This window comes from Symphalangus syndactylus, chromosome 10 (genome assembly GCF_028878055.3).
Source record: "Symphalangus syndactylus isolate Jambi chromosome 10, NHGRI_mSymSyn1-v2.1_pri, whole genome shotgun sequence".
Lineage (NCBI taxonomy): Eukaryota > Metazoa > Chordata > Mammalia > Primates > Hylobatidae > Symphalangus > Symphalangus syndactylus.
In genome coordinates, this window is record NC_072432.2 from 119,855,212 (window position 1) to 119,868,890 (window position 13,679).

Consider the following 13,679-nt stretch of genomic DNA (forward strand, 5'->3'; position numbering starts at 1 on the left):
AGGTGGGGAAGAAGGTAGTGGAAAAAGGCAGTTGGCATTTGTTCTGAGCCCCCTTTCTCAACAAGAGTGGTAGGAATGCCTGAAGATTGGCTGGGCATGGTGGTGCATGTCTGTAGTTCCAACTACTTAGGAGACTGAGAAGGGAGGATCACTTGAACCTAGGAGTTCTAGGCTGCAGTGAGCCATGATTGTGCCACTGCACTCCAGCCTGGGTGACACAGCAAGACCCTGTCTGTAACAAAAAAATGCCTGAAGTTAAAGGTGGGGGCGAAGGTGCTTTCTCCCATTCTCCATTCTGGGTGTAGTCAGTCCTTTCCATGAGAGCCACCATACCTGTTAATGTGGCAGCCAGTGTGGTGGGGCAGAGAGTGTGGTGTGGAAGGAACCCACAGGGCTCTCTGTGCCCCAAGACTGGGATGGAAACATTGTTGAGAATTTGGTGCAAGAGGTTGTCAAAGTTGTTCACAGGGCTGCAGGGACAAAGTGACTCCCTGGCCAACAGCAACAGAGCCAGTGTCACTGGAGCGAGGAATCAATGGCGTCATAGTCAAACCCTCTCTGACTACTATGAGATTCGTAAGCCCTTAGGCGAGGTCAGTATCTTAGAGGGCAGATCTGAAAGGCCCTGTGCTGTGGTCTGAATGTTTGTGCCCCACCCCCGAAATTCCTATGTTGGAATCCTGGCCCCCAATATGATGATATTAGGAGATGGGGCCTTTGGGAGGTGATGCAGAAAGAGGCCCCAGAGAGCTGCCTCACTCATTCCACCAAGTGAGCACACAGCCAGAAGGCACCATCCATAAAGAAGAAGGTAGGTCCTCTTCAGACACTAAATCTTTTGGTACCTTGAGCTCAGACCTCCAGCCTCGAGGATTGTGAAAAATAAGTTCCTGTTGTTTATAAGCCACCAGTCTATGGCATTTTATTATAGCAGCCTGAATGGACTAAGACACCAAGCCATCCAAAAGAGACTGAATATGCAAAGATGATGCATAAATTATTGGATTTGAATGAGTTTATTAAATTTAACTAAAAGCGTGTGTGCATGCGTGTGTGTGTGTGTGTGTGCATGTGAGTGCATGCATATGTGTATTTCCATGGAATTTTGTAGAAAAGATCACATCCGTTTTTGGAAAATAAGCTACATTTTCTTGGCACATTTGCATATAGTGTGAGAAGACTGGCAACCCAGAATTTGTGATAAACAAGTAATTATTTATCTTCAATGTATAAAATGAGCTTACCGATAAAAAAAAAGACAGAAAAACTGCTGTATAAAAAGTGACCAAAAAGCACAGGTAGGAAATTTCACAAGAGGAGAAATATAAGTGATGGATAAAAATATAAAAAGAAATGTTCAAATGAGAACACATGGGAGGGGAGGGGAACATCAGACACCGGAGCCTGTTGGGGGTTGGGGGGCAAGGGTATGGAGACCATTAGGACAAATACCTAATGCATGCCCGGCTTAAAACCTAGATAATGGGTTGATAGGTACAGCAAACCACAATGGCACATGTATACATATGTAACAAACCTGCACGTTCTGCACATGGATCCCAGAACTTAAAGAAAAAAATCAAAGAAAAAGAAGAAGAAGAAAAGAACAGAAACATTCAAATAGCGAAGAAATATAAAACATAAAAATGAAAAGCCACTAGGCAAGCGTCAAACTGGCAAACCAAATAGCAGGGCTAAAATACAGTAAACTTGTTAGACAAAGAAAATGCCTTAGGAAAGTGTCCTCACATCCACCATGAAACCATGAGGTGACAGAACACAGCAATGACTTTGTTACTAAGTGACTAAGGATTATTACTCCATCCAAGTAATAACTCACCTGTCTATAGCCTGACTTGAAAGAGTCAGCTATTGTTCAAAGCATTGTTAGAGTTCATTGTTGACGTCTTCTGAGCCTGCAGCACATTCTTTTGAAAATGATGGTAAATCTTCATTGACAGATTTGTCTTGTGGAAAGAGCCAAAATTAATTTAAAGCCAAGTCCATTTATACTATTTCTGATCACAAGAAAGGTTTTCTCATAAATCTAAGCTCTGAAGGCAGTGACAAAAGGGGCATTTCAGAACGAAGTGGCAGCTCACGGAAATAAGTTTTTTAAATGGCATAGTAGAAGGATTGCACTTGGCAGGATACAGCTCCCCTTGTCCTGAATAAAGGTCTCCCAATTGGTCTATCCACAATTTTGTTTTCACTAAGCCTTTGATATCTTGAAATGCTGTGTAAACTCTATCATGTCATTCCTACTCATCTTTGGATAAAAACACAAACTTGTATAATGGCTATGAAGGCTTGTTTAGTCTGGTTCTTCTCTTTCCAGCTTCACTGGACACCAGTTATCTCTTGGCCTCTTGTTTCTGGCCACAGTGGCCTTCTAGAAAGTCATTATGGACATTAAGCCAGCCCCACCAGAGTCTTTGCACGTTCTCTTCCCTCCCCCCCATTTTTGCCATTAAACACCTACTCATTCAATATATCTGGACTTAACAGTCAAGCCCACCTTCCCAGAAAGACCTTTCTACTCTCCCAGTCCGGGACCAACCTTAGCCACAGCACATATTTTCAAGGCACCATTTATGTTCCCTTCATTGCTCTGTACACGGTTTTTGATAACTTATGTTCCCTTCATTGCTCTGTACATGGTGTGGCTATCTGATTAATGTCTATCTCCTTCTGGAGATTAGAAGCCTGCAGGGAGGCAAAGACCCCAACTGGTTTTACACAGTGCATTGCATGAAGCTTGACATATGGGAAGTTCTCAATATAACTGATGGAAATGTAATTTGGCACACTTGTGAGGTCGGTGATCTGCAAGAGGACTACAATGATCTGCCCCTCCGTGTATGCACCTGCTGCTCTCCCATCAAGAGATGAGTCTGTCTCACTTCCCCTTGAACCTAGGCTGGTCTCCTGACTTGCTGTGACTGCAGAATGAAACAGCAGTGATGCTGGACCAGGTGTGAGCCTAGCTCTTCAAAGGCCTCACAGTTTCCGCCTTGGCTTTCTTGGGGGAGAACTGCCATGCTATAAGAAGGTGGTTTAGAAGGGAACAGAGGCCACCAAGACTCACAGCCAGCTTCAATTGCCAGGCAAGCTGGGTGCTGATGTACTTCTGCCCATAGAATGATGAGACATAGATGGCTGTTGCTTTAAGCCACTACCTTTTGGGATGATCTGTGGTGTAGTAAGAGTACCCGAAACACTGGCTTCTTATCTTAAAATAAATTCTAGCCAGGTGTGGTGACTCATGCCTATAATCTCAATGGTTTGGGAGGCTAAAGAAAAAGGATTGCTTGAGCTCAGGAGCTCAGGACCAGCCTGGACAACACAGCAAGATCTTATCTCTATAAAAATAAAATATAAAAATTAGCCAGGCATGGTGGTGCATGCCTGTAGTCCCAGCTACTCAGAAGGCTGAGGTGGGAGAATCACTTGAGTTTGAGGCCACAGTGAGCTATGATTACCACTGAACTCCAGTCTGGGTGAAAGAATGAGATCCTGTCATTAAATAAATAAATTAAATTAAATAAATCCTAATGGCATTAGTTTCTCTTCACACCATTATCTCTAAGAGGTGAACCTTTTCCATGAGAACTAGAGAACTGCTCCCTTTGTACCTGCAGTGAAGCAACTCTCAACCCCTGGTTATCTTGGGCATCCACAGAGGGTTTGGGGTTATCATATATCATTGTATGTACTTGTCCTTTTTCCTTGCCATTTTTCATATACCTTTGCTAGCTATCTAATTGTTCAGATGTTCTGCTCCATTAGGGCAGGGATTTATTTGTCTTTATCTCCAGTGATTCTATAGCTTCCTGGCAAACAGTAGATGTTGAGTGAAACTCTGCTGAATGAATGAATGAATCATTCTGTGCCTCACTGCCTCCACCTGATAAATCCCATCAGTTGTGCCCTTCTCAAACATCCAATCTTAAAACACATTCTCCTGCTCTATCAATGTCCTGCCTTCTGTTCTTTTATAAACATAATCCTCAAATATTCTATGTCTATGTAAGCCACATCTCAGCCCAACACTGCCTCCTTTGATTCAGTGGCAATAGCAATCAATGGCTTAGGTCCTATAATAACGCTGGGTTTTGTGTTTAAATCAGATAACATATCCAGAATTCAGACACATAACTATGTTTTCAGTGAATGTTGCCTTTTCATCTTCTTTCCAATGCTTTCTATTTCTCAGAATGCCAAGGACATCCACCCCTCATGGCAACATCCGCATGTTGACATACATCAGTAATGGTCTGTGAATCATTTGAATTCTGGTAAAATGAACATTTATTACCATTTACTCTGTTAGGCACTATGCTGGGCAGCTGAGCCATATAACAGCCCCTGTCATATGAAAAAGAAAGCCTAGGTTTAAATCTCAGGCCAACAGTTTCTCCACTCAGCAGCACACTGCCTGTGGAACTAGTGGGCTCTAGACAATGAGATGCAATCAACAAAGATGATTCACAGGCTTTAGATGCTGGAGCTTCCTGAGAAGCAGAGTCCTTATCCTTCCTTCTCTTTTGTAGGTTGAAGGCTAACACTGTCATAGTCTCTCTACTCATCTCCATGACCAAAATTTGCTTTTTGAAAGGATTTGCTCCGAAATATAAATGAAAAATGACGTTAACAACCTCACGTGGCACCCCCCCCCCTTGAAGGCGGTCTGAATTTCAACCAAACATTTAGGGTGCAAAAAAGGAACAAGATTAGCAAGGTTTAGACTTGGAAGCAGACAAGTCGGATTCCTCCCAACAGTCATGCTATTCAATGCAGCAAGCAACCCAGCCTTAGTGGGGAGAAGCTTGGGAAAAGGGAACGTGAGACTTCTCACAATATACAGGAAGGACCTTTGCAGTCAAATAGCCTACTCACCTGATTTTCCTGGGTCAGTCCCTATTAAACATGGGTGTTTCACTTCTCAGCTGTGGATAGCACACTCATCCCAGCCCTGGTTTCAGTTTTTAATCTCTTTCCTCTCCCACAGCCTAGTGCAGACTGACAGCCCTTTTTTCCAAAACAGCACATGTCATATTTAAGAATGTATGTCCCTTGAATATAATAATATGATAGTATATTTATTGTTCTGCTCACATTTTGCATGAAAAACATACTTAAGACAGTTAATTAAAAAAAGTAACATCTAGTTGATGACCCAGCAGAAGTAGTGCCATCTTCTTTAAGTCTCTGCTCTGTCAGTGGTCCTGCATATAGAAGCTTCTCAGTGACCTGTGGACACAATTAACTGCTATATTCCTTAGCACTGTGTAATAATATCATTCTGAGCACCATCCTGAGCACCATGTAATAACATCACTCTGAGCACCTATCTCACCAACTTGCAATAATTGTTGACAATTTGTCTCCTTAACTAGACTGTGAGGCCCTTGAGGGCAATGTGTTTTATTCATCTTTTTTATTCTGTGTAGCTGAGAGCCTGGTGCTTATCACACAGCCAGTACATTCTTGGAGGAAATCATCTCTTACTCAATTAGTGTCAGGAAGAAATTGGGGGCCATAGACTGGCAGGTTCAGGAATCCTTTGTGCTACTGAGCAGTTACTCAGAACCTGTGAACTGTATGTTTCCTACTTCCCTCCTGTCCTATCACTATTTTTTTTTTTTTTTTTTTTTTTTTTTTTAGACAGAATCTCGCTCTGTCACCCAGGCTGGAGTGCAGTGGTGTGACTCAGCTCACTGCAACCTCTGTCTCCTGGGTTCAAGCGATTCTCCAGCCTCAGCCTACCAGGTAGCTGGGATTACAGGCATGCACCACCATGCCCAGCTAATTTTTGTGTTTTTAGTAGAGACGGGGTTTCACCATGTTGGCCAGGCTGGTCTCGAACTCCTGACCTCAAGTGATCTGCCCACTCAGCCTCCCAAAGTGCTGGGATTACAGGCATGAGCCACCGCACCTGGCACCTTACTAGGATTTAAAAGAAGCCCACTGATTCCGAGGGCTCCTGTCTACCACTACTTCTCTCCACCACAACATCTTCTCCTCCACACTGCTGACTCCCTGGGAGAGCAAATCCAAGAGCGGGCTATGATTAGACAGAGTGTCCACTTCCCCTAGACGACTCCAGGACCCAGGCCATTGTCTCTGATCTCTATGCATAGCTCAGCCACCACCGCAAGCTCCAAACTCTCAGGCCACCCATCGTCACCTGGGCTCCTTCTACAACCTGGCTGTGGATACTCCCTAACATGACCGAGTCTGTGTCTCTTCACAAACACACTCTCTGGGATTCACAGTCGGTCCTCAGCATTGCCTCCTGTATCCCTCAGCTGCTTAACTCTTAGAGAAAAACACACAACCCTCCTTACTGCTCTACTTTAATGTTATGACCGTAAATCTCAAATAGGCCTTCAGGACTTCCCAGTGACTCTACTAAACTTCCATAAAATGTTTACTGTCCCACTCTCAAAGATGAATCTTTCACACCTTCTCTGCTGCTCAAACTGTTATCATTCCCCATTCCTGACTCACTCTTAGCTGATGATCTTGCTTCATATTTCACTGAGGACATAAACGTATCCTAAAGAGATCACCATCTCTCTCCCTCCATCTCTACTTGCCTCAGGGTTCACACACTTTGCTCTCCTTGTCACTTCCCAATGCTCCCCTTGGGCACTGAATCCTGTTGCCTCTTTTGCCTATCCCATCAGTGCCTCTCTCTATCCCATCGTTCCCATTAGAATATAAATATCATGTCATATCCCCACCTCCCACCATTGAAAGCTCTCTCTATACCCCTCCAGCTACACCGCATCTCCTAGCTCCACTGTATAGCAAAACCTTTCAGAAGAGTTGTCTATTTTCCCTGTTCCCACTTTTTTCATCCTTTGTTCTTTCTAGAAAGTACACAATTAGGCTTTTGGTTCCATTACTTCCCTGGACCCGTGAGCCTCACGTGCCTTCCTCCTATCACTAAGGATCTCCTTACTGCCAAATCCAGTGTTGGTCCCAGTCCTCCGCTAACCTGACCTCTCAGCTGCATGTAACACAGCTGATTACTCCTGCCTTCTTGAAACATTTTCACTAGGCTTCCAGGACATCACATTCTCCTGATTTTTCTTCTCCCTGGCTACTCCTTTGCAATCTTGTTTGCTGGCTGTTTCTCCTGTTTTTCCTGACCTGACCCCCAGAGGCTCTGTTTTTGTTTTTGTTTTTTTTTAGATGGAGACTCGCTCTGCGCCCAGGCTGGAGTGCAGTGGCACGATCTCGGCTCACTGCAACCTCCGCCTCCCGGGTTCAAGCGATTCTCCTGCCTCAGCCTCCCAAGCAGCTGGGACTAAAGGTGAGGAGGCTCTGTTCTTATCTCTCTTTTCTCTCTTTATCTTTTCTCTTGTCAACCTGTCCATTCCTGTAGCTTTAAAGATGTTGATATATCCCAGGTTTATATCTGTAGCCCGCCTCCTCTCTAAGCTCCAAATCTATGTACAGTATCTAACTCCCTACTTGCCATCTCTACTTCCATGTCTAACGAATGTTTCTCAACACAGTGATACAAAAGAAAGGCTCATACTTCTCACTCCCTGCAGCCCCTTGCAACCATGTAACTCTTTGGTTTTGCCAGTCTTAGTAAAGTGCATTATTATTTATTTACTCAGCTGTTCAGGCCCTAAACCTATCTTTTTCTCACACCCTTGTCCACACTCATCAACTTTACCTTTAAAATAAGTGCTGAAAGTGATCATGTCTTACCACCTCTACCTGTCTCACCTGAGTCCAAGATGTCATGATCTCTATCCCCTCGACTTCTAATAGCCTTTTAACTAGTCTCGCTTCTGCTCTTGCCCCCAAACAGCCAATTTCCCCCCAACAACCAGAATGATCCTTCAAAAATATAAATGACACTGGCCACTCACCTGCTAAATACCCTTGAATGACTTCCCACCACAATTAGAATAATATGCAAACTTTACTTTGGCCTAAAAGACCCCACATGACTTTGGTGTTGTCTCTGTCTCCAATCTCTTCTTGAACTTGACTGCCCCCTCACTGTCTGTAGTTGAGCCATACTGGCCTCTGTGATCTTCATTGAACAGGTCAGGCTCTTTCCCATTTCTGTACTCGCTGCTCCCTCTGCCCAGATCTGGAAACTCTTCTTCCCAGATCTTGCAAGCTTTGCTCTTCAGTCCAGTCAGGATTCTGCTCAAATATCATCTCTTTAGACAGAATTTTCCCCACTACCCACTAAAGCAGGCCCTCGTTGTCTTTGTCACTTTCTAGCCTCTCATCCTCTTGATTTTTTGATAGTGCATGTTAATCTTGACTTTTTAGGATACAATCATTTGCTTATGTTTACCCTTTCCAACTGCAAACGTCTCATTGGCAAGGACTTTTCTGCCCTGTTCATCCAAAGTGCCTAGAGCAGATGGTCCATAAATACTTGCTGAGTGAGCAGACACATGAATAAATGTGCAAAGGGGCTCAGGTAAAGAGTGAAATTTCCATAATTTCAAAGCTGTGATGTACTTCCAGGAGCAGAGTAAGTAATAATGATGGGCAGGCACAATGGAAGGCCAGGTGTTAGATTAACTAGGGCCTCTCTGGCAGCCCTACAGGCCAGACATTTCTGCAATGATAGAAATGACCTATATCTCTGCTGTCTAAAACAGTAGTCACTGGCCATGTGTGACTATTGAGCAATTGAGATGTGGTCAGTGGGACTGAGGAATTGAGGAACTGAAAGAATTTTATTTAATTTCAATTAACATTTAAATAGCTATCCATGGCTGGTGGCTATGGTATTAGAACCTGAAGAATCCCTTCCCATGACTTGTGATTGCAGGATAATTGTGTATAGCTCACTGAGTTGTCGAGGGGACTAATGAAATAAAAAGCTTGGGAAAATGTCTGGAACATAAATGGCACAAAAAAATAATAGTTGCTATTATTCCACAGAGTTGCAAATTAAAGTACTTTAAGTACATGCCATTTAAATTAGGCTGTAAAGCACTTGAAATGGACTTTTATTAATGTCAACCATAATGTTTTGTTTTTTAGAGTTGGTGGATAATCGATGTTTGGGTCTGCATTTGAGCTTACAAACTAAAAATAGCACACAACCATTTTGGGATCCCATTGAAGGAGATAGATGATTATTCCAAGTGGATCAGCTTGCTGATACTTATAACGAGCTAATTAATTTTGACAACAGCTAATTTAGCATCTGCAAAAATTGGATTTGTAACATTATGTGTACTGTATTATTTTCAAACAGTGTCATCTGCAACTTCCCGGATGATTTTGGATAAGAGAAGTGTTTGTTTTAATACTTACTATTAAAATAAAAAAATAAGTATTTACTTATTGGAAATACTATGATTAATTATTTAAGGCTTAAATTGGTTTGGACATAAAATCTTTTTTTTTCTTAGTGGCTCACCATAATTCCTTCCATACTGAATCCAGAAAATAAAATTAGCACAGATATAGAACATAAACAGACCATTATAATGAACCCGTATGAATAACCTAATGCAATAATAAAATCACACATGTGTCCAGAATAAGCATGGTACTTATTTTCAGGCCAAGAGAATTTGCATTCTGTAGCAGAGTGAAAATGGCATTCCACAGTCAGCCTAAGCACTTGGTGGAGACTCTGAGACTAGAGAGAGCAGATGCATTTAAATTAAACACGTGCTTATAGGCATTAAGAAAAGTTGACATTCTTATTAAAGAGACCAATTAATCTGCATCAGTTGGAAGCCACTTTACAGTCGAAAAAGTGCTCTAGGACCTAATATAAATGAGACTGGAGTAGAAAGAGAATGAAAATTCACTTTTCTACAAGGGAGCCTTTTCTAATTGGCCTAGAGCAGTGCTGTTTGAAATGCTAATCCTTCCTCTTCCATCCCGGACTGGAAGTCTGGGGTAACAGAAGCCGAGGAGGGTGAAGACTCCCAAATGCTAAAGTGAGGGGTGGTCAAGACTTACCGATGGGCATCACTAAGAAAAAAGGCAGCCAGCAGAGGACGAAGCAGCCCACCACGATGCCCAGCGTTTTGGCCGCTTTCTTCTCCCGGGAGAACTTGAGGAGCCTCACCGAGAAGTGCGTCTTGGTCTTGGCGCTGGCCACCCCGCTGCCTCCTGCCGGGGTGTTTTTCCGATGGATGCGGAGCGTCACTTGCTCCGAGTCCGACTTGTCGGTCTTGAGGCCGGACTTGAGTCCCCGGCTCTCCCTCTTGGCCACCACGTAGACGCGGCAGTACATGACCAGGATGATGGCCAACGGCAGGTAGAAGGAGCCCAGAGCTGAGAAGAGCACGTAGCCCGGCTCCTCGGTGATCTGGCAGATGGTCTCGTCCTCGGGGGCCGGCTGCCTCCAGCCGAACAGGGGTCCGATGGAGATGACCAGGGAGAGTGCCCAGACGCAGAGCAGAGCCATGAGACCCCTCCTCTGGGTGACTATGGTTGGGTAGCGCAGCGGGTAGCTCACGCCGATGTAGCGGTCGATGGAGATGATGCAGAGGCTCATGATGGACGCGGTGCAGCACAGCACATCCACTGCCGCCCAGATGTTGCAGAAGACCCTGCCGAAGGCCCAGTAGCCTAAGACCTCAAAGATGGCGGAGAAGGGCAGCACCGTGGAGGTGAGCAGGAGGTCGGCCACTGCCAGGTTGACGATGTAGTAGTGCGTGACTGAGTGCAGGTGTCGGTGACAGGCTACAGAGAGGATCACTAGGATGTTCCCCAGCACCCCGAAAAGAATAAGGCCCCCCAAGATCACCCCGAGCAGAATGGCCTTGGAAATGTTCACCGGTGCCGGCGGTTGGGTGCAGTTGGAGCTGTCGGAAGCATTTCCGGAGAGAAACACCATGGTCCCAGCCGGGGCCGGGCGAGGTCCGGCTCTCCAGGGCCACCCCCGGGCTGGCGCGGAGGCGGGAGCGCGGGAGCCGGGAATCAAAAGGCCTCGGCTGGAGGGAACCCTGCCAGCTGGGTTTGGCTGTGGGTGAGAGCGCGCGCGCGGGTGGGAAACAACCCTGGCCAGCCCTGGGAACCCTCAGAAGGCCACACGAAGGGGCAGGGCATTAAAGGAGACATGGCCAGGGGCGCACGGGGCTGCCCGGGACCCTCTCCACCTGCTGGGCTGGCCCAGCCTGGGACCCCGACTCCCTCCCTACCCGAGGCTGGGGGCGAAGATCCAGGAGACTCCTTGCAACATGCAATTTCAGAATTACGAGAGTCTGCTTTACCGCGCTGTCCGATTCGTCCTGGCTGGGGGAAGATTCAGCATTCTGCACATAATTCGAAATTCAAAACTCCAGCGCCAGTCTCCCCCTCAAACCAAAGGATCAGCCGTCGACGCTCAAAGGCAGGGACGGATGGCATCTGGGCGCTGCTCCTGGCCCGCAGTTACCTACATTTTGAGCTGCCCCACCGAAGGCTGCTGCTCTCTCCAGCTTCTAGGAGCACAGGCCAGGGAACGTGGGTGTGAAATATGTGCTGAGACCCAGGCGGCTGCGGTGCATCGTTTGACCGCGTCCACCTGAAAGAGCGCAAAGAGAAATGCGGGCTTTCAGCTAGGCGCCCCAGGGAGAGAGGCTGTGCTGACTCGACGGGCTGGGGGACGCCAGCTGGGAGCCGGGCTGGTTCTACGGTCCAGAAGCTGCTTCGCCCGGCTGCGGCGGAGGCGACTGCGGAGCGCACCTCGCGCCCCCACCACTGGGAACCTGCCTCGCGCGCTCTACTGAGTCACCTCTGCCCGAGTTCAGGGTCCGAAGCGAAAAACAAACAAACGAAAAAAACAAATCCCCCAAACCTCAGTCTCCAGCGCTCGAAGGCTGGATTTCGAGCGCCGTTACCGCGAAATTAAAATCCTCGAAGCCCCGGAGGGGCGACTGCGGCTGGCGAGTATGTCGCACCGATCCTAGCCGGGGAATTCTGGAGGATGTACTCGGTTTCCATTAGAACAGGTTGCCTCGCAGTCACCTGGAGGGGGCGGCCTGGGAGAGGGAACAGCTGCGACCCAGGGACCTCAGGGCCAGGACCACGCGCACTCTCACGCCGGTGGAATTCGCACTCGGGTGTGCAGAGCGCGCCGGTCTGTCCACCAGCCAAGCTGGCTTGAGAGCCAGGTCCCGAGCGAAGCCGGGAGGGACCCGAGGGCTGAAAGCGACCCAGGTCTGTCCACGACGCCTTTCCAAGCCTCACTGTTGGCCACCCGAGGGGCTCCAGCTGCCAGCCGTAGCGGGACTGCCGGGGGACGGGGTGGGGAGGATGTCCATCTGCAGAGGGAGCTTTGCAAGTGGCAGTCACTGCGGATTTTGCAGGCGTAAACATTAAGCCGGCATGCCAGCGGGCAGGGGCTGCCTTCGATTTTCTGGGCTTGGGGCCACCATCTACGTAAGAAACCTGGGTCTCCACAACTGCGAACTGACCGCAGGGACTCGGCAGGACCGCGGGGCGTGAGGAAGTGCCCACCTTGCCTTCTGGGGTTGGGCCCTGAGGTGGGACCTCGGGCAAAGACTCTTGTTAAAATCGCAAGTTTAAGACCTCACAGGTGGTATTAAAAAGGTGCCACTGCAGAAACCCTTTTCCTCCTACCTCGAGGGTGATAAACACAGGGTTAAAAAGACACTTGTTAAGTAGAAGGCAACTTCGCAGAAGACGTAAGGGAATCGGGGGTGGGTAGAGGGGCCGGCATAAAACCTGGTGGAAAAAGTGGCAGGCGCTGGGAAAAGTGGGGGTTCGGTCTCACCAGACGGCGGGGGAGGTCTGCCCTTACCCACTCGGCCCTGCGGGACGCCCTCCCTGGCGCACTCACCTGAAGCGCAGCTGCTGAGCCACCAGCTCGCGCGCGGGGGAGGCGGACCCGGCCTCGGTCCCGGGAGCTGCCTGCCTGCTCTTCTCTGGAGGCGGAGAGGGGACTGTCTCTCCGAGGAACCAAATCCTCGTCCTTTTGCACCCGCTGACTCACCCCTCCACCACTGATGTCTTTAAGCTCCTGGCCCGCTGTCACTTTACCTGCATTTTTTAAAAAGAGTCAAAATAAGAAAAGAAAAAAAAAATGCAGATAACTGGTAACTCCACAATCACCCTTTTAATATTCAGCTCCCCGACACCAGAAAAGAATAGCAAGGAACTTTGCAGCTCTCGCTGACGTAACACAGGCAGTAGCCCAGCTAGTACCGTAATCTCCTGCTGCTACCGTATTACTCTACGGCAACAGACACAAGTGCGTGTATAGCTGTAATGTTTTCCTCTGGCCTAGAGGGGGTGGGGTTCTAGTGTTTCTTTAAAAAGGTGTGTGTGTGTGTGTGTGTGTGTGTGTGTGTGTGTGTGTGTGTGTAGAGTCATTTGTAGTAAATAACTTCTTTAAATGATCTGATTTTAAAAATAAAGAAAAATTGACAGCCTTGCTAGATATTGCTGTGTGTATGGTGTGTTCATAGGAATGTGCTATAAAGTAACTTTGAACAGCTTGATTTGATTAATATTTGGCCTAGGTTTTGTTAAAATCAAGAAGTATATTAAGAATATTGTAATTCCAAATATGCAAGTAAATTGTAAGGTATTTTAAATAGCAAGTAAAATCAGATAAAATTTGATAAATCTGATCGTAATGAAATTATATTTTCAGGAAGATAAAGTGGACATATCTAAACCTTATTTAATATGATCCACTTCTAATTTCTTTAGAC

General features: G+C 46.7%; 1 protein-coding gene across 3 annotated transcripts in view; it reads right to left on the reverse strand.

The window, feature by feature from the left end:
• The window catches only part of ADRA1A (adrenoceptor alpha 1A), a 116,026-nt gene extending 102,637 nt beyond the window's left edge, over positions 1 to 13,389 (reverse strand). For all 3 annotated transcript variants that reach the window (XM_063610864.1, XM_063610867.1, XM_063610866.1), the window contains exons 1-2: positions 12,803 to 13,389; positions 9,973 to 11,524 (exon numbers count right to left, since the gene is read on the reverse strand). In XM_063610864.1, the coding sequence (XP_063466934.1) occupies positions 9,973 to 10,855 (883 nt within the window). In that variant the 5' untranslated portion in view covers positions 10,856 to 11,524; positions 12,803 to 13,389. The remainder of the gene's footprint in view (positions 1 to 9,972; positions 11,525 to 12,802) is intronic.
• Between the last annotated feature and the right edge of the window lie 290 nt (positions 13,390 to 13,679).